Source organism: Leptidea sinapis, chromosome 3 (assembly GCF_905404315.1).
Source record: "Leptidea sinapis chromosome 3, ilLepSina1.1, whole genome shotgun sequence".
Taxonomy (NCBI): Eukaryota; Metazoa; Arthropoda; class Insecta; order Lepidoptera; family Pieridae; genus Leptidea; species Leptidea sinapis.
Window position 1 is genome coordinate 8,299,989 of NC_066267.1, and position 27,849 is coordinate 8,327,837.

Below are 27,849 nucleotides of genomic sequence, written 5' to 3' on the forward strand. Positions count from 1 at the left end.
TACAATTTTATAGGAATTTGCCAATAATATTCAAAAACATCAAGAATTATTTCGTAAAAAATTCTCCCTGTTGTTATAACGAAATTGTTTCACAGCGGAACTGTTAAACCGTGCGTCACTAAATTCTCTCATAGAGAATATGTCCATAAAAAACAAATATTGAAAATAAAAATAATTATGGGTACCAAATCGAAATAAAAACTATCCTATCTCTTAAGTTGAACTAAACTGCACTACATGAAGTAATCCCCATTTAAATCCGTTCATTAGTTTAGGAGTCCATCGAGGACAAACAACGTGTCACGTAATTTCTATATATTAAGATTACACTAATACACTTGAAGTACACTAACTCAAAATGTTTCGTTCGTTTTAGTCTTCTTACTATATCAGTGTTGTCAAGGAGCTGGATTGCCTCGACATTCACGTGGTGGTGAAGTCTATGTTGATGAGCTTCATCATATTTTGGATAACTTTGTCAACGAACTCAATGTAAAGGTCCCGATGGAGATCGCTGTTGCAAATGTACCAAGGTGCGTTCACAATTTCCCTTAAGGAGACACTAAATGCCAGCGACCTTGAGCGATATGAGTTCACGGCTGCCGGCCCGCCATCTATGTAACAAAGCCAATATTTTCAAAATTCTTGCGTGGAAAACAGTTTATATGCTTACAATCCTCGTTATTCACTACTGATCTGAATTAATGAACCTACACAAAAAAGTACAAGCTATATGAATAACTTTTCTGAGAGAAGTACCAAAAAAATGCGTCACAACATGCAGAAAAAACTTGTATAATTTCAATGAAAAGTGGTAGTTCAAAAAGGCTCGGCAGTATTAACTATAACCAACAGCAAGCATTATCAACCTACAAATAAGACTTAAGGATACGTGTAACAGGATTAAATAGTGTTCATAGCTCGAAATGCTATACTTTCACCACAAAACTTGTCTAAAAGACCATGTTTGCATGTTTTCTGCTTACTCTTCGCCTTAATACTTTATTCTGGAAGCGTTGCATGACTTAAATATGTTTGGTGCAGTCCAACAGCTGGATCCCATAAGTCCATACCACCATAAAGATTTGCTTGTATAATAAAACACTCTTTTGTACTGACATTTTAAGGCGTCTTCCTAGAAACCAGTACATATTTTTAAAACGAAGTGAAAGAAATGATAATTAGCCAGAAAATATTGTTTATATTACAAAATCAAGCGTGCAAGAGACTCACAGATTAAATTATGTAAACATTAAGTAACAGTAAGTTCACAGTACAGTATATGGCTAGAGCTAGCCTACCTGTGTAGCACCATGCAGGCCATACTACGGTGGCCTCTGGTGCTTCCTGGTCGCGACGAGCAAGAGGAGCCAACATCGGATACTCCACTCATCTGCCTTTCATAATATTTGTCCTGCAACGACGAACGGGAATTGATTGATGACTTGGTTTTAATTACAAATACAAGCACAAAATTATCAAAGAGTAATGTTTGTTTTTAGGTTTAGTATGCATCTATTACCTAATTAGAAAATAAAACAATTTGTACAGATTATTTGTGTACAATATCTAAACAAAAATAAATCTACTTACAGTAAAATCGGTCCAAGTTTCAAGTCCATGACACTAACCACAAAATCACGTAAGCGAAATTGAAAATGTTTATATAACAATTAACATTGTTTGTTCATTAAAAAGTAACTTACGTATAGAGCATACGTAAGTTACTCCATCAATGTGGCCGACGCGTGTATAGTTTCGGATTAATATGGGCATTTTAAATGCTTCTATATCGGAACTATTATTAATGATTGTCGGAAGTAAGACACAATATGATTAATAATCCAATTAATGAACTAAAAAACCTGGTTTATTAATTACCATTAGATAAAATGAAATATCTAATGATGATATATCTTAAAAGTAAAAAAAAAGTACAAAAGCACTGACTTCAATCACATGACATATGTTTTTTCGTTTTGTCTCAGCAATCACTTATGATCAGGTTGACCTGTGACATAACGTGTGCCTTCTCTAGTTTCTTCCACTCTTCTTTGTCACGAACTAAACTTCATATTTTTGGTAATCACCCCCCTTTATAATTAATATTATTTTTGCCAGAGTACCACTCCATTACGTCCTTAGTCCATTGGTCTCTGTTTGTTCTTATTAAGCGAGCAGTTGCAGTATATTTAAATTTTCTTATTTCTAATACGACATCATTTACTTTTGTACTTTCATTATTTTTGAAGACGACTATTTATCACGTAGCCGTATATTAAGACACGCTTGGCCCCAAACTGTATTGATGAACTATAAGTTTTTGGTTGTTTTTGCTCGTAGCCAACTGTTTACACTTTTATGTGAACAAGAGCACGAATGTACATGTTATAGAAAATTGGTTTTCCGCAACATTGGTATCAAGTCGTTTCTTAACTATTTCTTTAAAAAAATATTTATAAATTTCTTTTGAATATTAATCTTTATAGATATAAGTTGTCCTAAATATAAGTATTCATCACTATATTCGATGACCCTGTGTCTTATTTTCATATTAATTATCTTAATTGCAATCGTCATAACTTTTGTTTTTGCTAGATTCATTGATAAACCTGCTTTTCTTCTTTCATTATCTAAGAATTTCTTTAACATGGTTTGCAGTATGTTCTCAATATCATCAGCAAATTTTCCATTAAAACTTATTTTAAAACATAATTAGCATACGTTTCTATTTATAATCTTTTGTCTTATTCTCTCTGGATACTAAGTTCTTCTCCATTTGGTTCAATTCGGACTTTTCCTGTGGACTTTTATGTATTTCTTAAATGGTTTTTATAAGTTTACTTTCTACGTCTTGCTTTTCTACCGCCTTCAAAATAAAATGATGACTCAAACAATCAAAATTATTGACAAAATTCCATTTCTTCTTCCAGAATCTGTTTTACTACGCGAAGATAGACGATAGTCGAATAATTTGCGCGATCCCTGCTTGTTCTCTCTATTACATGTAAATATCCTATTTATGAAACAGTACAAAAGTGGAATTTGTCTATTGAGTTAGTAGTAATTATTTAGATAAATATGTGCCACAAGATTTTAATGTTAAGGTCATAGTTTTTTCAGTAGCTAGTTCGAAAATTTATCGCTTTGACACTTTTTGTGTTTTAATGGCCCTTGTAAGTGCAGTTTCTAGTAGCATTTCGATTTTATTCATGTGTTTCCCGATTTCTTTTTACAATGTTTCGTCATTTCCCAATAACTTTGTTAATGATGAACTTTGACTGTTGGAAAATTAGTTACCTGATTTTATATTATTCATATACAATATTACTTACTAGCTGAGCCGGCAAACGTTGTTTTGCCATATAAATTATATTTAGTGATTGACCGTTTTTTCTCAGACTTACTTTTTAAATCCGACAACCACGACCACGATTAAGTCTTTTCATTTTTCGGGTTAATATATTTTTATAAATTATAGCCTTTGTGTTATTCGGGTGTGTAAACTATATTATTGTAATGTTTCATCAAAATCTATTCAGTAGTTTTTGCGTTAAAGAAGTACAAACATACATCCAGACATACAAACTTTCACATTTATAATATTAGTAGGATTATTGCTGACACTTCATTAAAATAGTAATTTCTGATTTTTTTTAAATTTGAGCGCAAAACTATATTATTATTAATTTAATATATTAATAATTTAATATAATAAAAATAAGCCCATTTATTCCGAAACTATGTACCCACAATAACTTTTAAATCAAATTTAGAAGATATCTTTAATTTTGGAGTGCTTCTTGGCAAAGGCCTCCTCTAAAGTTTTCCATTGTTTCCTATCTCGCGTGACTCTCCTCCAGTTAGGACCCGCTGTTAACTTTATTAATTTAATATAATTGGAATCTAAAACAAACGCTCAAGCCAGAAATACTACGAGAATTTATTGGTAGTAATTCTGTAAAACAGTAGGCAGCGATTGGCTATTATTTTCAACGGCAACCTATCGTGTTTCGTGTGTAGCCTCGCTAAAGCGTAAAGCTGTGAACATTTAATTTAATCACTTATCAAATGGTAGGTTCGTAGCGTCAGTGGGGAAAGGTTTGTTGATGGCGTGACTTACTCCAAATTGGCGTTGGTTCGTTCGCCTCATTTTACTCCGTTGCCTTGTCTCTGCACAAACATTTGTTTCTGGTTCATTTGAATAAATTACTTTGAATCATCTCGTTTAGCAATCGTGAATAAGTCAGAGCATTTCAAATTTATGTTAAACATGTTTTGAATAGTTTCGTAACATTAAAAGAGAATTCGATTATTATTATTTATTCATAATGAAATTAAATTCAGAACAAATAAAGATAAGCTAATATTTAATAATATAATATATTTTAAGCAGTTAAATATTCGATTTTTTCTTATTATTAATAATTTGTTATGTTTTTTAAGTGATTGAATGAAAACAAAATTTTATGAACGATTCCTGCACTCGAACCTGCGACCTCTCGAGTTCCATGCGAGAGGTCGCGATTATAAATACTGTTCAGTTGATGATAATTCATACGCCCTGCCAATTATAATGCAATTTCGCTCAGGATTTTTGAAAAACCCCAAAATATCTGAGTGGCCATACAATTGCGCTAGTCACCTTGAGACATTACATGTTAAGTCTCATTTGCCCAGTAATTTAACTAGCTACGGCGCCCTTTAGACCGAAACACAATAATGTTTACACATTACTGCTTCACGGTAGAAATAGGCGCCGTTGTGGTACCCATAATCTAGCTGGCATCCTGTGCAAAGGAGCCTCCGACTGGTATTTAACACTGGTTTATCAAGTAGGTATTTAAATAAATCTAGTAAAGATGTACGTATGGACCAATCTAACGTTATCAAACTATATACAATCAGTTATGGTTTATCATCCAGTTTTAACCGATACTATATCGCTATAGATCTTTTATTATATTAATGGTGACACTAAATAGAGCTTGTGTCAGACACCGCTGCAGATGTCGTGAGCTCTACTAACGACACACTTGCTCTCATCAATCGACAATTGAGCCTTTTTTCGCCGAGTGCATTAAACAACACGCGACGATTTCATACAGGGTGCTGTAATACAATGCGTTGCTGAGAACTTTTTAATTGAAATACAAGTACGTTTTAAGTATGCGTATACTGTGAGGGATATAAGAACCGAATGGCTAATGAAAGATAATAATCATAAACATTTACATTGATTTTAAATGTATAAAATTCATCATGTTCGTTTAATAATTGTATGAAAAATTTAAGACGCTACAACATTATGATGGTAGTTTTTTAATAAATACACTGTTAGAATGATACTGTGTAATCATGAATAACAACAGTTACATCATTTTTTTTCAAAGTATGGGATTTTAGTTTTTTAATGTAGCGTCGCCTTATGCCTCTTATATGATTACAATTTCTTAGATTGGCTAGTATTAAAAACACAAAAATACGGGTTGCACTCGGGAGTGCCAGCAGAAGTGCAAAGTTGAACATTAATGTTGTGCATTTTATAATATTTTTGAATGGTTAGGGAATAATTTCGCACGAGTTGCTTTATTTATCAGTAATAAAAGTACTACAATTTATGTGTTTAAATAGAATATTCATTTATTGCGCTTTCGTACATAAAAATGACAATTGATATCACATAAAAATTTAACACTTCAAAACTATAACAATTACTTTACATTAAAAAGTTTGTCTCTCAGAAAAATCAACTTTCATCCTTAATTTCAACAACTCTTTCACCACTCACACATCGCCACTCTCTAAAATCATACAATCAGTTTATGGTAGCTGAAGTAAGGAACAAAATAATAATAAAAAAAATCAAAAAAAATAATAAGAAACAAAGAAATACAAGTGTAACTATCGCCTTAGGGAGTGTCTTCGCTAATGATAAAGTTTAAAAACCAAATAATGAAACTGTAAAAATGTTTCACAGCTGAGATTCGATCCCTCGAACTCGCGGTGTGTCGGCATCGCAATCACAATGATTCAACCACTGGTCCTATGACCGTATGATCAATAAATTGAATAAGCTGAACTATAATTAGTAAGATTTCATCCATAATTTCAACGACTGTCTTACGAGTTTTCGATCAGGTCCCATGTCCTGACGAGAGTTTAACATTCTATGCCCATCCCAAGTAAAGTGCTCAATGCCACCAAAGAAGTATTACTTCAAAAATATTGATATTTCACTTCAAAAGTGAAACACGCTGTAGGGTGTAGAAAGCGGTGCCAATTAGATGGTTCGGAGCGCGAGTCGAGAGCACCGCGGCCGCCACCCCGGAGATCTCTTGCTCTCGAGGAATTGGAAATCGTGCCGAGCGCAACTAATAGATGGCCGATGTTAACTAACGATTCTATTAGCCGCTGCCGAACCAGTGACGATCGCTCTCAGACAATTCCATGGTTTTATATGTCTCCCATGCTCGTTGCGGTACGACTACCTTATGTTAACTAACGGTCTACTTTACAGTTTATATCCTACTCAACCCCAAAATATTCATATTCGGAAATTGACTTGAGATGCCGCTCTTGTAAATCTAAACAGAAGTTATGTTATATAAGTAAGAGTTATGATCACTTTAAAAAATTAACAAATTGTTTAACTTAATATAATTATCCTATGCAGTATTCTTAATTACGAAGTCAATTCAAATATAAATCCGATATATTTACACACTGACCAAGTCCCGTATCAGTTTACATAATAAAAACACAGCCGGGCACGGACTAGTAAAAAAATAAGGACTCCGTGTCACCTTACATAACGGTGTAGCACCAAAACAAGCCGATTAACGTGTAAATACATAGCCCCACGCACACACATGCACTACTACAGGCCGATTGGTGGCCATTATGAGAATTGTCATCGTCTGAGACAGATCAGTTTGCGTCTCAATAAAATATTTTAAACATACTGTCGTGCGTTTTGTGTAACTGGTATACCCCGTAACCGCACGCACACTACCATAAAGGTGCTTCACTTGATAATATCACGGCACGGAGTCCTTATTTTTTTACTAGTCCGTGACAGCCAGGGTCAGATGTGTGAATGTCAGAACACTCTCACACAGTCAGAGCTTGTGTCAACATTTTCTACTCCACTGGCCCCGTCAGGTTATATGTGGTTCTTACAACTGCAGTTTCCACTTATATTATTATGTTTACCTCCCTCAAGGCCACAAAGAATGGATCAACATCTGTATTTTGTATCGACATAATCAAATTAAATTTATGAATGTCAGAAGTTTTTCTTTTCTTTAAATTTTTAAACGCCACTTCGGAAAAGGTTGAGCTTTACTCAGAAGAAGTGGCAAAAAAATCAGTTCAACTCTTTTAGATCAATATTTACAGCATCATCTATTTACAAATAATTTTAATTACACTAAATGTAAAGTGATCCAACAAAAATACTCAAATGTGAATGGTAAAATTGTAATTCGGAAACGTCCACTTTGAAAAAGGAATGGTTTTGTTTTTGAAGTTTTTTTTCAGCCAATTCTTAAAAGAAGGTTACCGACTATAAAGGTTTTATGTACAAAATTAATAAATAAATACTCAGCAAATGTAAATTAATACGTAAATACAAGAGTTATTGAGTTCAGCGGATGCATCAATCCCCACACACCGCAAATAAATTAAACTGAAGTAAAGATTATATTAGATTATTAGGTTTTAGCTGAGTGTTAGCTTAGCATAACCTTTGATTCCATTTTAACAGTCATATTCAACTGAAATTATTTGTAAAACGATGAAATTGTAAATCTTGATTTAAAAGAGTGGCAATGAGTTTCTTGCTACTTCTTCTCATTAGCTCAACCCCTTACGAAGTAGCAGTAGATTCAATAAGAAAACTTACCAGTGGGAGGCTCCTTTGCACAGGATGCCGGCTAGATTGTGGGTACCACAACGGCGCCTTTTTCTGCCGTGAAGCAGTAATGTGTTAACATTACTGTGTTTCGGTCTGAAGGGCGCCGTAGTTAGTGAAATTACTGGGCAAATGAGATTTAACATCTTATGTCTCAAGGTGACGAGCGCAATTGTAGTGCCGTTCAGAATTTTTGGGGTTTTCAAGAATCCTGAGCTGCATTGTAATGGGCAGGGCGTATCAATTACCATCATGTGAACGTCCTGCTCGTCTCGTCCCATATTTTCATAAAACAAAAACTTGACAAAGTGTCATTTCCGTGACCTACATGAATAAAGTGATATTGATTTGATTTGACAGCTGAAATAATGCTGAGCTTACGCAGCCCAATGTAAAAACCATGCTCGCGTTGTATCACACTCAGCTAAGTTTTACGTAAGTAAAGTCTGAGCAAAGTCTGAGTACGCACTATAGATCTCCCCCATTGACCGCACATTTTTTTAAATTTTGGCTATTCAAGCTATTGGCCATTTAGCATTTTGATACAATCTTCAATTCGATTTAGTTATAACGTCGCTCGACTATCTGGGCCGGTAACGGTGAATGCAACTATATATTTTATAAATGGCACCATGCGGTAGGTACCAGCATCTTGTAAAATGATTGGCCCCACTAAACAATGGGTCGGCGGACATCCATGGGACATTATGCTGGTGGTATTTCAAGCTAAAATGACCACTCTTAGAGTTGTCTTCATGCCTCAATTGGCAGGAAAGTTTATAAGTAATATTATTTCCCGCTATTAGAATTTCTTTTATATTTGTTCGGAATTTTATTCAGATTGGGAATTGTATTGACGGAAAGCGATTAGTTATAGCTGTCGGTATATCGACAAGATGTTATATTAATTTTAGCGTGAGTATTAAACATTAAAATAAGGTACTATATTAAATATAGACTTACAATATAGTACCGTATAGACCATAGTTTCTCAACCTTATTTTGCTCACCGCCCATTTTGAGAATATGTTTTTTTCTAGAGTATTTTCGTGTGTTTTTTTGCCTTTTTAGACTATATTTTTTAATCTACCCACGCCCCATCTGCGCCATCTCATTGTCACCTAATTTTCTCTGGGTCTTCTACTGCCCCCCCGAAAGCCTTAAACGCCCACAAGGGGGCGTTATCGCCCACGTTGAGATCCTATGGTATAGATGAACATAGCGTGCAACAGATGAACATCTCTAAGGGAGATACGGGAAGATAGCAAAGGAAAGCGAATCTACATATACTAAGGTCACTGAAATGTATAAAAATCAAATGTTTGCAATTTTTTTGTGCATATTTGACACTTCAAATCCCTCCCGAGTGGCACTCCACTCGGGAGCGTCCAGAGATTTAATTATGAGGTATACAAGAAATGCACACAAATAATTCCGTTCGCTTTTCGTGGTATTTATAGTTCAAGAATCAACGCAATAAAGTACACAATTTTTTAGTAAATAGTTTCCCGCCATCTTTCGACGTTTGCTGAGGTTGTCTTGTTTTAGTACCGCAGACTCTCGCTACATGGCCATCAGCGCCAAAATGGCGAACATCTTTATCACGGGGAGTGTTCCGAAGAGCTGTTTAACCTGATCCTGCCGTCGAATTCCACCTTCGCACGACACGCCACAAGTCAGGATATCATCCCCACCATCTGGATCCTCCACAGTGCGGTTTACAAGGAGCTTTCTTCCACGTACTACTAAGCTGTGGAATGAGCTTCCTTGTGCGGTGTTTCCGGTACGATACGACATGGGTACCTTCAAAAAAAGCGCGTACACCTTCCTTAACGGCCGGCAACGCTAAAAAAGCTACATAAATAACAACGCTATATAAATTGCATAATATTTTATTTATTTATTTATTTATTTAAGACGCAGTTTTAGTTTCCCGGATTGTTGGAGATTTTTTTTTAGAATAGGCGGACAAACGAGCGTACGGGTCGCCTGGTGTTGAGTGATCACCGCTGCCCACAATCTCCACGGTGACCACCCGGATTGGAAGATGGTTTTCGTTGCTCAGTTGATGAATTGATTGAATGTTGTATTGTAATACAACATTGCTTGCACATTATTATTTTTCAGCCACAAAAGACGCCACTGTTGTAGCCTACAGCATAGCGAAACTCTCTAAGAAAAAAGCGATTCACGCGGTTGTATGAAACGTGCAGTCATTGATAGATTGACAGAAGACGGCTATAATCTTGTTAAAAACCGGAGATAGCCGAAATCCACTACGTCATAAGCAACTGTTCGCTTTCAAACTAAGCCGGATTATACTTCGTCGCCAATCGCCATACTGTAATTACTAATATTTCAAACTTATGTCAAATCACTGCACGTTTTATACTAAACTAAACTTCAATTTTTACTTAGGCAGTCCCGCGTCTTATTACGTAGTATTTACACCCTCTTTCGTAGCCTAGTATTGAATAGAAATAATTCCAAACAAATAAATTTTGAGAAAATAAATGCATTTGTCTACAATCACACCTAGACACGACCAAAGCAACAACTTCATAATATTTAAAACATCCTGTATACGCAAAGTCAAAATAATAAATAAATATAATTCCACAAACAAAAAACGACCGTTAACAACAGAATTCATAAAAAAAATTGGCACTAAACATAAATGGAGATTAAGATATCCAACACTCGACAGATAAACATAACGGATGACATCATAAATACAGTACTTATGTGCCGATAAATACTTATTAATATTATAACATGGTATAGTGGGTCGACCGCTCGCCGACGACTTTTAACCGACTTCAAAAAAGGAGGACGTTATTAATTCATGTTTCTTAGGATACATAATTTCTAAATAATTTATAATTCTTTTGAATTTCGTAATGCATTTGTTTTGAACATTGTCTGGGCTCTTGTAAAAGCTAATACAACGCCCCACAAAAGACTTACTAACTCGATTTAGCCGAGTAGTATGCATAAGAAGTTTATGTTTGTTACTGGTGTTAACATTATGGTTATGACAGTCTCTAGCAAATTCACTTATCTGCCTATGTACAAACGTATCATTATCAAGAATATATTGAGAGGCAACAGTGAAGATGTTTATTTAAATTTTGCTCTCAATTTTTCTTTAGGATCTAGGTTATAAATAGCGCGAATAACCGTCGTCTGCAGTACAAATATAGTATTGATATCGGCAGCATTGCCCCATAAAAATATACCATAGGACATAATACTACGGAAATAATTCAAGTAAACTAGATGAGAGATGCACACTTAATAGCTTTCGATATTATAAATTAAGATCATTTCTAAAGATGTCAATGTTAAAAACATCAATGACAAAAACAGACAATAATAAGTATAAACAAAATCTTAGCTTTCCTCAAACATTAATCCAACTCTTACCATTCCACAAAACGATTTCAAAACGCAAGCCCACCCAATAGAGAGACTACATCGTAATTTATAATGGGCAATATTAATAACAAGGTCGAAGGTAAGCGGCAGGATCAAAGCCAGGGTTCCGTTAATGATATGATTTATTTACAGCGAGCCGACATACGCTTCAATCTATAACTAATATATACGACAATCTCAAGAGCCGACATCGGGGACGATTACGATAGGACTCGCCCAACGGTAAAACAGTTGTCGATGTAATAATGGGGTACTTAATAATATTATTTGTATACCGAGAATGTAGATCAGACATGCGTTTCGTTTATAATAAATTACGATACTGGATAGGTTGTGTCACGAAATAATATGAAGCTGAATGTTCCTTTTTACAACAACGTCAACGTATTAACTTGGAGACATCATCATGTGATGATATGTCAGCCGGAAGACATCCACTGCTGAACAAAGGCCTCCTCCAAAGATCTCAGCGATTATCGATAGCGCAAAGTTGACCATTTTCAGAAAATATCACGTAGTCATATCACTATAGTCACGCCTAAAGAAGTTTTACTCCAAAAAGGGGACTTTCTGCTCTCCTAATCCCCTACAACCTGGACATCAGTGTGCAGAGCACATGATGAAACGGGCAATAGACCCACGCTCGCTCTTTAGAATAAAGAATTTATGTTACATACCTTTACTTTGCAGTATGTTCAAATATTTTTTTTTAAAAAGAGACATTCAGTATACATCGAAACTCCGAACCGTTCCCAAAATTATAATAAAAATATTTAAAGACTATTAATATAACGTGAACTCAAAAGGATAGTGCCTTGTAAAATAATACAAAATTATAGATCTCCGACGAAATAAAGTTAACAAAAAAGACCTGAATAATTAAACAGTAGCAAAACTCCAGTGACTGACTGAGTATGTATAATTCACTCGCGTGCATGGGGCTCACCGAATACTTACTCTTAGATGACCCGTACGCTCGTTTGACATCCTATTCTTTAAAAAAAAATATGAATTCAAAATTATGATTGCATGCGAACTATATCTCATTAGAAGATTGAAAACATAAGTAATTTCCTAACAATAGCACCAATAAAACTAACTTCACCAACTTTCTAGAATGTAATATTTAAGCACATAACCATTCCTCATTCGAACAACAATATTAACATGTATGACTACATGATTAACAATCGGTGAATCTCAATCACTGCACGCGTTACCTCCCACAAGCACCGTGCTAAGTATGTACCGCGGACGTAATGAAAGCAACATTAACGATACACTCTTCCAATTAATAACTATATCAAACTCCCATCATTAATCAGTCGTTGTAATATCAAATTGTCTAGACACGAGCGGAATGCGTGAAATTCAAAATAACAATAATTGCTCTAAATATCTCATTTAAATCATTGCATAGTATGTGTAAATGTATACACGAGTGTTATCTGTTTTTTTAAATGAAAAAGGAGTGTCAAGTGATCACCACCTGTGTCTTGCAACACTAGAATAATCACAGGAGCGATGCCGGCCTTCCTTCCTTGTGCGGTGTTTTCAGGACGATACGACATGGGTACCTTCAAAAAAAGAGCGTACACCTTCCTTAAAGGCCGGCAACGCTCCTGTGATTCCTCGCTCGTTTGTCCTCTTTTTCCATAAAAAAAGGAAGGTGAACGCGCTTTTTTTGACGGTACCCATATCGAATCATCCCGGAAACAACACTAGTTAGTTGTAAATAGCGAATCAATATTATCAAAGACTGTTTGGATTGACACGGGCAAAGTTCGCTGATCTGAACCTCCATTAATAGAGAGGTACAGGAAGAAAAAAGTGGCCAAGTGCGAATCGGACTCGCCAATGAAGGGTTCCCTAGCAGCAAGTAACAGAATATGAAAGTTCTTGTAGTTCATTGTAACTATGATCGATGTTTTAATAATAGTGTATATTTTTGTCATTTAGTTATTGGTAATATGCTTTATGAGGTATTAAAAGAAACTACGAACTAGATCTCGTTCAAGCTAATTTAAGGTGAAAGTTTGCATGGTAATGTACATCATATATATTTTTTCTTTATATATATATATATTTGTACCACAACGACGCCTATTTCTGCCGTGAAGCAGTAATGTGTACACATTACTGTGGTTCGGTCTGAAGGGCGCCGTAGCTGGTGAAATTTTTGGGCTTTTCAAGAATCCTGAGTGGCACTGCATTGTAATGGGCAGGGCGTGTCAATTACCATCAGCTGAACGTCCCGCTGGTCTCGTCCCGTATTATCATAAAAAAAAGTATCTAAGCAATGTCTTTAAATGACTATATTCTGTGGTTATAGAAAAACTATACTCAATAGTATGTGTTTCTGCTATTCAAACGATAAGTTATAAAGAACGCGTGCGCCTACGCAGAAACAATAGATGATATGGAGCAAGGATGGCCTGAGGTCAGTCCAAGGTTCGATACCTTTTGTTCTTCAACTGAGTTACTACGTGAACTGTAATTACTATGCATGAACTATGCAAACGTTCTTCAATATTCGCATAACGAGTACATTTGAATAATTGCAGCCGAATTGTGGCATTTTTTTTTTCTTTTTGTATTCTACGTCTTGGTAATCTGTCTTTCAACAATGATCCATTTTGGTGTTGTGTTTAGGAGAGGCTTAATTTTCGGTGAGAAGTCTCTCAATTCTTGTCCGCAAATCTTGCTGCTAGTCCCTGAATACAGTGGCGCTTCAGCCTAGTGAATTTAAGGCTCCCACGACTCTGAAGTTGAAAAGCAAGTTTGTTTCTATGACTGTTAAGTCTAAACTGGCTAAAATTAAAAAAAAATGACAAAAGCAAGTTTATACAATTGCAGTGATGCGACTGGGTCGAAATCACAGGTACAAGTTTAATACCCTTCGGACTCAATTTTTAAGTGATGATATTTGAGATTAAACCACTTCGTAACGTAACGCGTTACGGCACCGGTCTGTCTGGCTTCCCTTTCTCTCACGCATACGGCAGCTATAGGTAGGCTCCTCCTCTCTCACTCTAACCAATTGTTACTTTTACAGGATTAAATAATGATACTAATAAAGTACATGCACAAAATTCTTATGTACATATTCAAGAATTTTAACTAAGAATAAAATATATTTTGTAATAAATTAATGAATAATCTTTCCTTATATTATCATATCAATATTTATAAATTTTTTAAAATAACCTAAGCTTTTCTTAAGTTAAACAATATTAAATAGCTCAACTTTGATTACTTTAAGTTATCACTTCTGTCCGGCGTCCCGAGACGCACACGGTTTTTTACTGTTAAATTGATTTGATTTGTAAACGAGTAATTGTTGTATTTTTGAGTCTTCTTTACGTAGTGACTTAGCATGGCTGGTATACAGTATTATTTTTACATGAAATTATCTCGTATGTTGAATTGAAGATAATACTGACGCTAAATAACAAACACAGCGAATAAAATAATGCTTATACCACAGTAATTAAGGTTCATTATCTCTCCGCAGGTTCGACAAAAAAACGGTATGACATCTCTCTCATGACCTACACGCGACCTCTATCAGGTCGCAGTGACCGGCCACCTTCTATTAACATACAGACAAAGCCTCCAATATATAAATAATGCTTGACGCAAACTTACACAAGTGGTGTATAAAATGCCGCATGTGTTATTTTCTCTACGATTTTGAAGTACTTCAATTAGGTTGAGCAATAAATTTTGTGAGTTTTGAATCACATTGATACGTACGTTCATTCTGGTGAAATCGGCTCTCTGGTAAGGCATCTGAATGCGTAATGAAACTTATTTTTTCTCTGCTATGAAGACAAAGACAAAACACACTAGATAATTTATTATGTGTTGAGACGCCTTCTGTACTACGGACCTATTTGCATTTAGAGTATTTTTTGTAAATTAAAAAAAAAAAATATGATTCCTATCCTTATTCAACAATTTCCCTCGTTAGTATGATCTAGTTAAACCGAAAAAGATATTGATGTCATATTTAAAGCTATTCGAGAAGTACAATCTTAGCGCACCTATTGTTTTATCGGTATCCTTTATTATGCAAAAGAGATTTCCAGTTTGGTCCAGTTCTTATTTCACCGCTTGTAACGATAAGACGCATCAAACTTAATACAATAAGAATTACAATAATAAATAATACTCTGTCCATTTTAGGAATAGTATAAGTGGAAGTTTCTCAGTGTGTGAAAGAGGCAAGAAGCAACACATAATACTAATAAATATATAATACTAATGCTGTTAACACACTATAAGTAATTCAATTTTATCGCTCAGTTACGAACGACCCAACAAACCAAGTTTTATTTTATTTATACAGATAAGGATTATTCTCAAATGTTCTTCGAACAAGAATGAATAACAACATGTTTTGTAAACAACCTAGGTTTACTAGGTACACGCTAGGTTTGTAAGGTAACCTAACGAAATCAAGGTGTGGAGAATAAAGATAAGTAATATTGAATATTTTATTATTAGGCATTTATTCATGGACAAAAAGTAGTAAACACAAGCGATTTTGATAATATCTTAAAAAGCCATTTACAATAGTATGCAACCCGAGCCGAAGGCGAATAAGGCAAGAACGTGGTTTGAGATGGACTTTTCCCCTCCCGTGCTGCGTATAAGATTTTTTACAGAACCTGCAACGAAATGTTCGTTATTCACCATGAAAAAAACAATACCATGTCAACAAAATCAGACGGCCGAAAAGCGCCACTTTCGTCCCGAAAAACAGGGTAACAAAGTAAACTTTCCGCAAAAGTATGTAAAAAAAAATTCGGAGCTACTAGCATAGAGGAGATGGTTAGCCGGCAGCCGGTCGAGCCCGACATATGGGCTCTGTTTCCGGGTCTAAATATGTAAATGTATTTTCTTTCCCTGGCATAAATTTTTCTCCACTTTTTGCAACGCTTTCATACAAGTTCTCATATTCTTAATACTCTTGACCTCGTCTCTTTTCTGTATTCCTGTTAAAATGGGTGAGACAAGCCCCTACGAGAAAGACCCCAAATTTGCTGGGACGAAAAGAGAAGATGGCTTACGGGGGCGAATTGTATGCGTGTAGTCCAAGATACATGGCACCAGCTTCGAGTATACTATCACGGTAGAAGAAGGTAAAGAAGAAGAGGATCTGGTGGAACCAGCATCGATGTGACCAGCACTCCCTAACACTTACGTCTCTACATAACCAATCCCCGTCAAATTCCGACATAATAGTTGTTATACTCAAACTAACATAGTATGATAGCGGAGGTGTCGATATTATGAATTATAAGACCTCCCGGTCAGGTCGCATTGAATATTGTTAGCATTGTACACGCGAATGCGGTCAACAAGGTCGAATGCGGTTTATTGCAAATCATAACTTATATCGCCGCATTTTGCTGTCCACGTAGCTAATTTATCAATGATTACAAACGCACCAGTGCTGCTCAATCGTGGGGAGAAGAACAGACCTAGAGAAGACACAGAGAAGAGACTACCTACCTAAGAGACCTACTTTAATATAGTAGCAGATTGTAATCATACTTTTAACGCTGTCATTTTTATGTTGCTAATTACCTTACCTTAAGCCCAGCCAAATTTGAGAGTGAGGTTTCTAGTATTATAAGTATTTTTTGATTTCATCTTTGCTTATATTTTTATATATTCCTCCAGAAATCGACCTTCACGCATGCGCATGGAATTAATTATAGCTCATTAAATACTAAAAAAGAAAACAATAATTTTATATAATCACATTATATGTATTAATATAGTTATTTTGAAGAAGAACAATCCATGGACTATGTGCATTATTAACTCAAAACTATATTTGCGGTAAAATTAAATATTTATTTGGAAGCACGTAGGTACAGTTGTAACACTTTAGTGTCTGTTTGTGAAGACATTTCTTCTCAGAAATGCGTTGATTATTAAGTAGTAATACTCATTTAAAAGTCCTTTGAACTTGAAAAAAAATGGTAAAGTACATCCGAAAATTGATTATTTATAGTTTTAGAACGTGTCTTTTGTTTTATATACCAAATATTAAGAACTGCACTAACTATATTTGAAGTCTTTTATGAAGAATTACAAAATTAAGGACTAAACATATTTAAATAGGAATAAAACAGAGACAAACATGTGTTATTAAGATAGAACTGCGCATAAAACGCCAGATACATTGATACCTGCACGACCTCTGCACCACAAAGGTCATGTAACACAACACACAACTTGTACCTACCTACTTGCGCTAAACACGATAATTTGTTCCTTCACATACTGTGTTTGCACGTCTCATTCACAACAGCAGTACACCTACACGCTGCGACTTAGGAAACCATTATGTTGTCATGATTCTATAGCTTCACATAATTTACAAATTCATCCAGTTTGTGTTTGCAAGTTTTGAAGAGTAGATTTAATTAATAATTAAACAGTTGGAGGCTCCTTTGCACAGGATGCCGGCTAGATTATGGGTAAACATTGCCGCGAAGTAGTTATGTGTAAACATTTCTGTGTTTCGGTCTGTAGGGCGCCGTAGCTAGTGAAATTACTGGGCAAATGAGACTTAACATCTTATGTCATCTCAAGGTGACGAGCGCAAGGGTAGGGCGTATCAAATACCATCAGCTCAACTTCCAGCTCGTATCGTCCCTTATTTTCATAAAAAAAACATCGCTCCTTGTAATCCAATACTTACTTGCTTGCAGAGTATAACAAATGTTAAAAATTGGTCACCGAGGGCACAGTATTTCAGTCTAGTGCAGACGACGTTTCGGTATTACCTCGTGAAGGTAGTAATTTAGAAATAATAGCGGTGAGGACTATGAAGTTGATGTGTTTCAAATTCAAAGATTTTACAAGATAGTATTTTAAACCACTTATTGAACGTACACTATCACCCATTCGAAAATTTATGCCTCAGACTTGAGCAGAACTGTCGTAAGAAACTTAGCGCGCTTCTTTTTTTATAAAAATTCGATACAATAAAACTTATTATTCGAATAGCCTGAAGGCGGTCGCTTCCTATCTAATCTATGGTATTATTAAGAAATGTTATTTATGTTACAGTGAACCTTACCAAATAAACGTCTTTTCACAATTTTTTTAATTTTGTTAACACAAAATATACATCGTCCAATAAAAGACTTGCTAACTAAACTTTGATTACTTATAGGTTTTCCTCATTAACAATGTATGCAGTTGACTTTTCATTAGCATCATTTTTATGTATCTCTTCATGTTTGGCCTACGTAAGTCATGTTGATTAATTTTCCAGCAAGTCGCTGCTATTGTTTTCCAAATCAATTTTAATACTGCGAAAGATAGATTCTTTATAAAAGCTGTTTGAATTAACTTGATGCTTGCAATAAGTAATTTAATCACTTTTAAAAATTTCTTTATGAAAGATTTCGTGGCTAAAAATAATAGTAGCATTATGTTATAGTTATTTTTGAATCACTGCAGTTCAGTTCTTCTACAACACAGTTACTAAAGATCATTAGATTTTATCATGCCATCTCTTCAATAACCTATAACCAATAATAATTGAGGAAAATCTACAGTAAAATCAGAGGTGAGTCGATAAACACTCGCTCCTCGATCTGGCCTTGAACCTACAATTATTAATCAAAGAATATTATATATATTATCGTTTATCAATTTGTTTATAGATAAGATTGTTTATATATTTTGTGTCTTCTTAGTATTAGGTATCATACTCGTAATGTAGACACTTCTTAAGTTTTATTTTTAATTGACAGGTATTTAAAGTTTAAATTTTAGTGAAAGGAGGTAAAGTCTTCTATGGGACTTCGTCGAGCCCCTGTTTGAGCAGTATGGGATTTCTATGCACTAAAAACCTCTCTTCTCTTGTAACTAGTACCGCGGAACCGCGATAGTTTATTTATTATTTCACGGTATACCTCCATTTTATTTTATTTGTATTTTAACTGTCTAGTTGCGGATCGATAGAATTCTAGAGACGACCTCTTCCCACTGGCATTATGGGTATTCATCATCATCAGCTGGAAGACGTCTACTGCTGGACAAAGGCCTCCCCCAAAGATTTCCACGACGATCGGTCCTGCGCTGCCCTCATCCAACGTATTGCGGCGATCTTGACCAGATCGTCGGTCCATCTAGTGGGAGGCCTACCAATACTGCGTCTTCCGGTACGTGGTCGCCATTCGAGGACTTTATTGCCCCAACGGCCATATGTCGGTCGAACTATGTGCCCTGCCCACTACCACTTCGGTTTCGCAATCGTTTGAAATATGTGGGTTTCTTTGATTCTCCTACGGATCTCCTCATTTCTGATTCGATCTCGCAGGGAAACTCTGATCATAGCCCTCTGAGCTACCATGAGCTTTCTGATAAGGCCCATAGTTAGCAAACGCGTCTGCGTACCGTAAGTCATCACTGGCAACACACACTGGTTGAAAACCTTCGTCTTCAGACTGCGGTATTTGGGACGAGAAGATTTTACGGAGCTTCCCGAATGCTGCCTATTCGAGTTGGATTCGACGAGTGACCTCTTTCTCGAAATTGGACCTACCTAACTGGATTGTTTGTCCGAGGTAGATGTACTCGTCGACAATTTCGAGTAAAGTTCCCAATTGTTATGGGAGTAGATGCGACATGGACATTTGACATGATCTTCGTCTTGTCCATGTTCATTTTGAGACCTACTCCTTGGGAAGCAGTATTGAAGCCATCGAGCATATGGCTTAAATGGTTAATCGTTAATTACATGGTCTTCCGTGGTATATGGGTATTTAGGACTAAATAGAATAAGATAATTATACAAATTTAATTTCTACCGAAATATATGAACTATGCGGGATTCTAAACCGCTCCTAGCGCTCTTACCAAATTAAATTACCAATTTGGATACTCCCAAAAGTATGGGATATCACTTAAAAATAACAAGAGAATGAGATATCTGAGAACGCTTTAAAATACATATGTCTCAGTTTTATCTACGTAATCAATCCTATTATTATTACAAATAAGTCTGAAATATATAAAGACTTTGAAAATTTACCACTGGAAAAGAGCCTTACAACATTGCGAACTAAATTTTCATAACATTTAAATATGCATATTCAACAGCAAGTCTGTACCAATAACCTTCACGTTCACAGTTTAACAAACCATAATGTAAGTCGTGAATAATATGAGATATACTGGCAGAACACCACACATAACATTACACACATAATTTATCTTCATTTCCAATATGTATTAGTAGGTAATCCAAATATGCAGGATTAGACATAAATTGTCAGGAATCAGATTACGCCTAGAGCAAACAATATGATACACATACAAGTAATATAAAACGGCCGTGAACTACAAATACGTACCTACACGATTCACGATTGTATATATTTATTGTGGCATAAATAGAAGTGCTACATTGTATGACGCACGCAACACCTGACATGACCTGCAGATGCGATTGAAGGTCCCTCGACCTAGTAACTGGGTAATGTATACTCTATACATAAATCTTACAAATTCTATTAATGTGTTGATTGGTTTGGACAATGGTTTAGATGACACTTTAGAACACTCTAATTGAATCACAATCATGTACTAGTGATGATCGCATCGCATTGCTCCAGGTCAAATATTCGAACTTCAATTTGGTGTCGATTCGATAACGAGCATTTGTATCGCATCATCAACAATGTCATATCAGCCAGAAAATAATCATTGCTGGACAAAGGCCTCCGCCAAAGATTACCACAATGAACGGTCCTGCGCTGCCCTCATTCAACGTATTCCGGCGATCTAGACCAGATCATTGGTCCATCTTGTAGGGGAAGTAAGTGGTTACTATTCGAGGATTTTACTGCCCCAACAGCTGTCTATACATCGAACTTTGCCTTGATAACTGCATCGCATACTATAAGCTTACTTAAACTAGCGTTACTCATCAAACTGTGTAACAAATATTTTAAATTTATTTGTGATCAACTAGCCATTTTTAAATTTAATAATATGTAACAGGTCTATTTTTTTTTTGTTAAAAGTTTTTGTCATTTTAATGTAATTTGCATAAAGTCATTTTGCATGAACTAAATCGAATATACTTATATTCAAAGTGCAGCAAATTTGAGTGATCTTAAAAACATAATTTAGCACAACGGACAAAGTCGGACTATGCGAACCCTAAAAAGCACTTACACAAGCAATCAACAATAGCAAAGCAGCGATAAGCTATCTACGGCAACAAGTACTTGGATCGCGGATTTATTGAGCGCGTCAGACATTAGTCCCGGCTATCGGCTGCCGATTATCGGTCACAGCTGGTAGGTCAACCATTGTTTCTCTCGACAAAAATATATCAGCATTTCAACGCCGACATCGAGTGTGCAAATTTTAATTCTCAGAAATATATTCTGTAGACTGGTCAGATGAGTTCAAATCATCGGACTATTATTATTATTATTCGTTATTTTGCGTCATGTGAACCTTTGGCCAGCATAATTATTCACTTATAGTAGCCCTTCAAATTTAAAGCCTTATAGGGAAGCTCATGTTCGCTAGGAGGGCTATGCAGAGGGCTATGCTTGGTATATCCCTGCGAGATCGAATCCAAATCCAACAAGATCCAAATTCAATAAGATCCCCAAATCGACTAGATTTTGTTTATTTTCCAAAAAACCAGTATTTTCCTGGAATCTATGTAAATGATTGTGGAAACCCTTGATAAAGAAGGAAATTTTAGTATTTTTACCGCTACAATGGTCGATATCCTCTTTCTAGATCCTCTTTTTAGAGATATTAAGGATAATTAGGCAACAAATTAAAAATGAGAAGATCTGTAGGAGAACCAAAGTCACCGACATAGCCCAAACGGTTGCGAAACTAAAGTGGCATTGGCAGGGCACATAGCTCGACGGACAGATGGCCTTTGGGGCAATAAAGTCCTCGAAGGGCGACCATGTACTGGAAGACGTAGTGTTGGTAGTACGTAGATCGCCAGAATATGATGGATGAGGGCAGCGCAGTACCGATCATCATAGCGATTTTTGGGAGAGGCCCTTGTCCAGTAGTGGACGTCTTTCCACTAAAATGTGAGCCCTTCAAATGTCACAACGTAGACCTGTTGCTTCAGGAATGCTTCGAGACCAACGGCCATCTTGAAGGAGGCGGTGGACTTCCACCAAATATGCCGGCGTCGCTCCTGTGAAGCCTCTGTTTTTGCAACACCGAAAAGATGGGCTGTGATGGTCACTTATCAGCCTGTAACCTTAGATTAATTATTCGTCTAGACTATGACAGCGGTGAAAACGTCGAAAAAAATAAAATTTAGAACTTACCTCTATTTTGAGCAAACTAACACAAAGTCTCATACAAAGCGCGAGTGTAAGACGTAGCTTGTCACGCACACTAAACTAATATGGCTATTTTTATCCGATTCGATCTCATACAGCACGAGACTCTATCTAGATGGATAAAATTATCTAAGCCTGAAGCCTCATATTCTAAGTCATCCATAACAAAAAAAATACAGGCATATTTCGCTATCTATCATACTTGTAACAAGAGTTTTCTGTACTTCTCGGGAATAAGGCGTAAGGTAAAGTAATCAACATGGGCCTTTTTAAATATTTACATGACCACTCCAAGGTTATCAGTAAATTCAACTATAATTAATTATCTATCTATATTCCTACTGCCAATAAACATTTACTGCGCGGCGTTGTCTGTCAGTAAAACTCCAATGTTGCTCGCATCATGATTCAGGACCAATAAAGAAACACATAAAGTGCCCCGCAACATGTTCACACAGATAGGAGACAACGAAATTTAGCTATTTCAATAAAATACTGGGACTATTTTATCTAAACAGCCGGGTTGTATGCTATACGCACGAGTGTAATGACAGTGATTAGGTTGGCATTGTAATAAAATATAAATTTACTCGCTGACCCGACCGACGTTGTTCTGTACATAATCATTTAAATATTATGTATGTATAAGTCTATGTAATTTTAACCGACTTGAAAAAAGGAGGAGGTTCTCAATACGTCGGTATGTTTTTCTTTATGTTTGTTAACTCAAAACTTTCGACTGCGTGAACCGAATTTGATAATTCTTTTATTTGAAAGCTGGTGCTTCCCGTGTGGTCCCATTGTGATTTGGTCCAGATCTGCCAATGGCATCCATGAGAAAACCATAAAAGTCTTAAATTTGCTATACATACGTATAGGAAAGTGGATGATAAATTTACGATAAAATTCAATATCGCGCCAACCGATTTCGATGATTCTTTTTTTATTGGAAAGGATATACTTCAAGACATAGCTATGGCCAAATAATTGTCGTAGTCGAATATGATGATCAATAGGACTCCTTAACGACTTACAGTAAGGGTGTGATCTGTGGCAGAATTTCTTACTGACTGTAATCTAATTGCGAAGCGCTTACGTTCATTGCTGCATTGAAAAATTTAGTATATCTATACACATACACATATTTAGCCAAATTGTTAGTTAGTGTACATGCAGATAAAAGGAGGCGACAAGCACATAGTCAGAAATGGAAGCTGTAGAGTCGCTCTTTTTAATATTAATTTTTAAAGGCCCAGTGAACAATAATTAAGAATATTGTATTTTGTGTGCGGAAGGTCACTGTCGGTAGAGTCACTTTTTTCTAAAGGCCCATAGAGTAATATTGTATTTAGTGCACAGAAAGTCATTGCCAGTGAATATGAACCGCTTACAGGAACGTGAACAATTATATGCTAGTGCTATTTACACTATATCACAGACGTATTGTTACCTAGTGATAATTGATATTTATTTACACCGTAAATCTGTAAAAGCTTATCTTTTTCAGCTTTTCCGTACACGAGATAGGGAAAGAGAATTGACGCCAGAGAGAGATCTGAAGAATTTTACAAACCAAATAAGTCGAGTGGCATTTGCTCGAATCATTTCTCGAGGTTGATTTATATTTCACCACAAAAGGACTTAAGCGTTTAAAAGTTTATTCTGAAGTATGATAAAACTTTTCTTACATTAAAAGTATTGAAATCTGTTTCGAAATTCAATATATTTGATGCACACACAAAGTCCTAATTAGCCATATTTATAATTTGACATAAACTGTCATACAATAATAAGTTGATGTCCGCTTACACTGAAAATATGTCTAAGTCTAAAAGACTCATTTAAAAAAAAACATTATTTGAGGGAACTTAACTTGTTTACCGTATGTAAATAAAAATATTATATTTGAGTGTTTGTTCTTCTCAATAGACCTTAACTTATTAGATCCTAATCCATTTGGAGCGTTAAGAAGTAATTATTTGCACTCAAAGCAATAAATAAAAATACAAACATTCGCCTTATAATATGAAACTGATTTATGATTAAAAACTTTAAAAACCTCCGACTGAACAGATTTTGATCAGAAAATAGGGACAGACGGAGAAACGTAAAACTTATAGTAGCCCTCTTTTCGTCAGGGTTCACAAAAGTATCTAACTGCTATCTAAGTATCTAAATACGCAGTTTAAACTGAAAAATTGTATACATTGCCGGCTATTGACCAATAATATTTTAGACAACTGGAGTAAACGCAGAAATGTATAGACATAACATTTGAAGCTTATTATGATTTCATTTGTGGCATGTTCGCTTTAATTTTGTATGACGGGCATTATCTATATCTATAGAACGTCATTAGATGTTTTCGTGGAGAATTCGTTTTCGTTGTCCACTCTGTTGCAGCTCCCCACCACCACAGATGGTAAAGTGGTGGTTGATGGTCACAGTGCACAAACCAACTTCCATATCGGTAAATCTCAAAAATTTATAATATCCCAAAGAACTCAAAACTAATTTAACGCGTACAAACTCCCGAGTCGTGCTTCACTATGAAAAAACATTATACCAGCCCAAACTTATCGGCAAAAATTTGAAAAACATTTTATAACATCATAAAAGAAAATTCAATACAGCGATAGCACAACACACACACGTCAGAAGAATACAGTCTCAATACGGCTAAATTTACGTTACATTTTCTATTGGAAACGTTCTTACGTAAGGCTTTTCGGAATAATAACACAAAGAGGTCAAAGTGATAAGGCGCTATGGAGTGCGAGGTCATGTAAAGAATGAACAGTGTTTAATATTAACCAATGTTAATTAAATTAAACGTGTTCAGATATCAATGGCCTGTTTCTGTTTACAACGAAATATTCCGTACAAATTGATAAAATTTATTAAGTACTTAATTAAAAATGTTTAACCAATAAAAAAACACATTACTTAAAATGAGTTTCGTCATGTCATTATTATGTGGTTATCAATAACATTACTTATAAATACTTGCGTATTTTCCAGACCGAATTCAAAAGAGTATTCCCAAATCGACTATTATTTGTTTATTTATCAAAAAACACAGTCTGTTTCTGGAATCTATATAAATGATTGTGTAAACTATTGGTAAGGAAGGAAATTTTGGTATTTTTACCACAACAATGTCAACAAGATTTCACCGAGATCCTCTTTTTATAGATATTCTTTCTAAAAAATATTATATTTAGGATATTATGGCAAGAAATCAGAAGTGAGACCTCTGCAGGGCACGTTTTAAGGTGGACTGCAGTTGACAGAAGGCGGGAATTTATATAATAAAAACTTTTACGCAAAATCCTAATGTACTAACAGTTATAATTAGAAATAGAAACGCATTTTAATCCTTCAAATAGTAGTTTATTAAAAAAAAAACAAAAAGCAAAACAAATTACATTTTATATGTTTATGATTGTGTCACTAATATTGAGTATTGCGCTGACTTTACACGAACGAGCATTACATAGTCAAACATGACAGGATAATCTCATTCAATACCCATTAAATGAAATGCCCAGCGACCTTAAGGAAGTTTTACATTTAATTTCAAAAACACAAGATTATCATTTTATTATAATACATCGAAACAATTTCAACCATTTTTTTTAAAGAAAATAAGGGACGAGATAAGACAAGCAGGACGTTCAGCTGATGTTAATTGATATGCCTTGCCCACTACAACTGCGCTCGTCACCTCGAGATATAAGATGTTAAGTTTCATTTGCCCAGTAATTTCACTAACTACGGCGCCCTCCAGACCGATACACATCACTGCTTCTCAGCAGAAATAGGCGCCGTTGTGGTACCCATAATCTAGCCGGCTATATAGTACCTAGTAATTCGAGTTAGGTAATATTTAGCGGTATATAGTACCTAGTAATTCGAGTTAGGTAATATTTAGCGCAAACATTCAATGTATGTAGCCTTCGGCGTGGGGACAAGGTCGGAATATAAACCTGCGATAGACAATAAGATGTCGTGCCAATTGACATCAGCTGTGAGACGATAATTGTTAGCTAGTAACTCGTACATCTGTCGTGTCTCTCCATCTTCGCACGACATTAGAATAATGTAACTTGTAACCTAATATATATATAAATTACGTGACACGTTGTTTGTCCGCGATGGACTCCTAAACTAATGAACGGATTTTAATGGGGATTACTTATTACTTCATCGAGTGCAGTTGAGTCCAACTTTGATTTGATACCCATAATTATTTTTATTTCCAATATTTATTTGGATGGACATTTTTCTGTGAGAGAATTTATTGACGCACGGTTTGACAGTTCTGCTGTGAAACAATTTAATTCTAACAACAGGGAGCATATTTTACGAAATAATTCTTGATGTTATGAAATATTATTGACAAATTCATAGAAACAGTATTTTATTCGTCTGTCGGGTCAGCTAGTAGTCATATATAAACTAGCTGCTACATTTTATTTGGTTTTCAAATACTGCCTACATACATAAATCTAAATAGTAGTTAAAATAAACTAAAAATCACTCTTTTTATCATAAATTCCTACCTTATCGACGATAGATGAAAACATTATATAAATTAACAAAAATCTTATTTTGCAAAATCAAAAAGGGTATAATTTTATAAAATTAATATATTGTCATCGGTTGTCGATAAATCTACGAAGATTGAACGAAATCTGACCATTTATAGTGGGTCAATATCGCGCCCAAATGAGTTGCTTACAAACAAATATACATAAAGGTGAAGCTAATAAAAAGCTAATAAAATTTAATTCGACACGCCATTTCACGAGGCACCCTCAGGAAATGTTGACTAGCAGAATTCTGGCACGAGACTCGTGTCAATATTTGTGTTGGTATCGGAAACACGTGTTATTTTATATGGAAAAGGAGGACAAACGAGCGTACGGGTGTACCTGGTCTTAAGTAATCACCCCCGCCCACATTCTCTTGCAACACCAGAGGGATCACAGGAGCGTTGCCGGCCTTTAAGAAGAGGTGTACGCGCTTTTTTTGAAGGTACCCATGTCGTATCTTCCGGAAACACCGCACAAGGAAGTTCATTCCACAGCTTTGTAGTACGTGGAAAAAGGCCCGTTTGTTAGA

General features: G+C 35.5%; 1 protein-coding gene across 2 annotated transcripts in view; it reads right to left on the reverse strand.

Annotated features, from left to right (window-relative positions):
- LOC126979636 (uncharacterized) overlaps positions 1–27,849 on the reverse strand; it is a 323,388-nt gene that overhangs the window by 167,718 nt on the left and 127,821 nt on the right. The window contains exon 2 of one of the 2 annotated variants that reach the window (XM_050829084.1): positions 1,302–1,414. The exons of the other annotated variant lie outside the window; for it this stretch is intronic. Coding sequence (XP_050685041.1) covers positions 1,302–1,377 — 76 coding nt within the window. The 5' untranslated portion in view covers positions 1,378–1,414. The remainder of the gene's footprint in view (positions 1–1,301; positions 1,415–27,849) is intronic. 2 annotated transcript variants of the gene reach the window in all.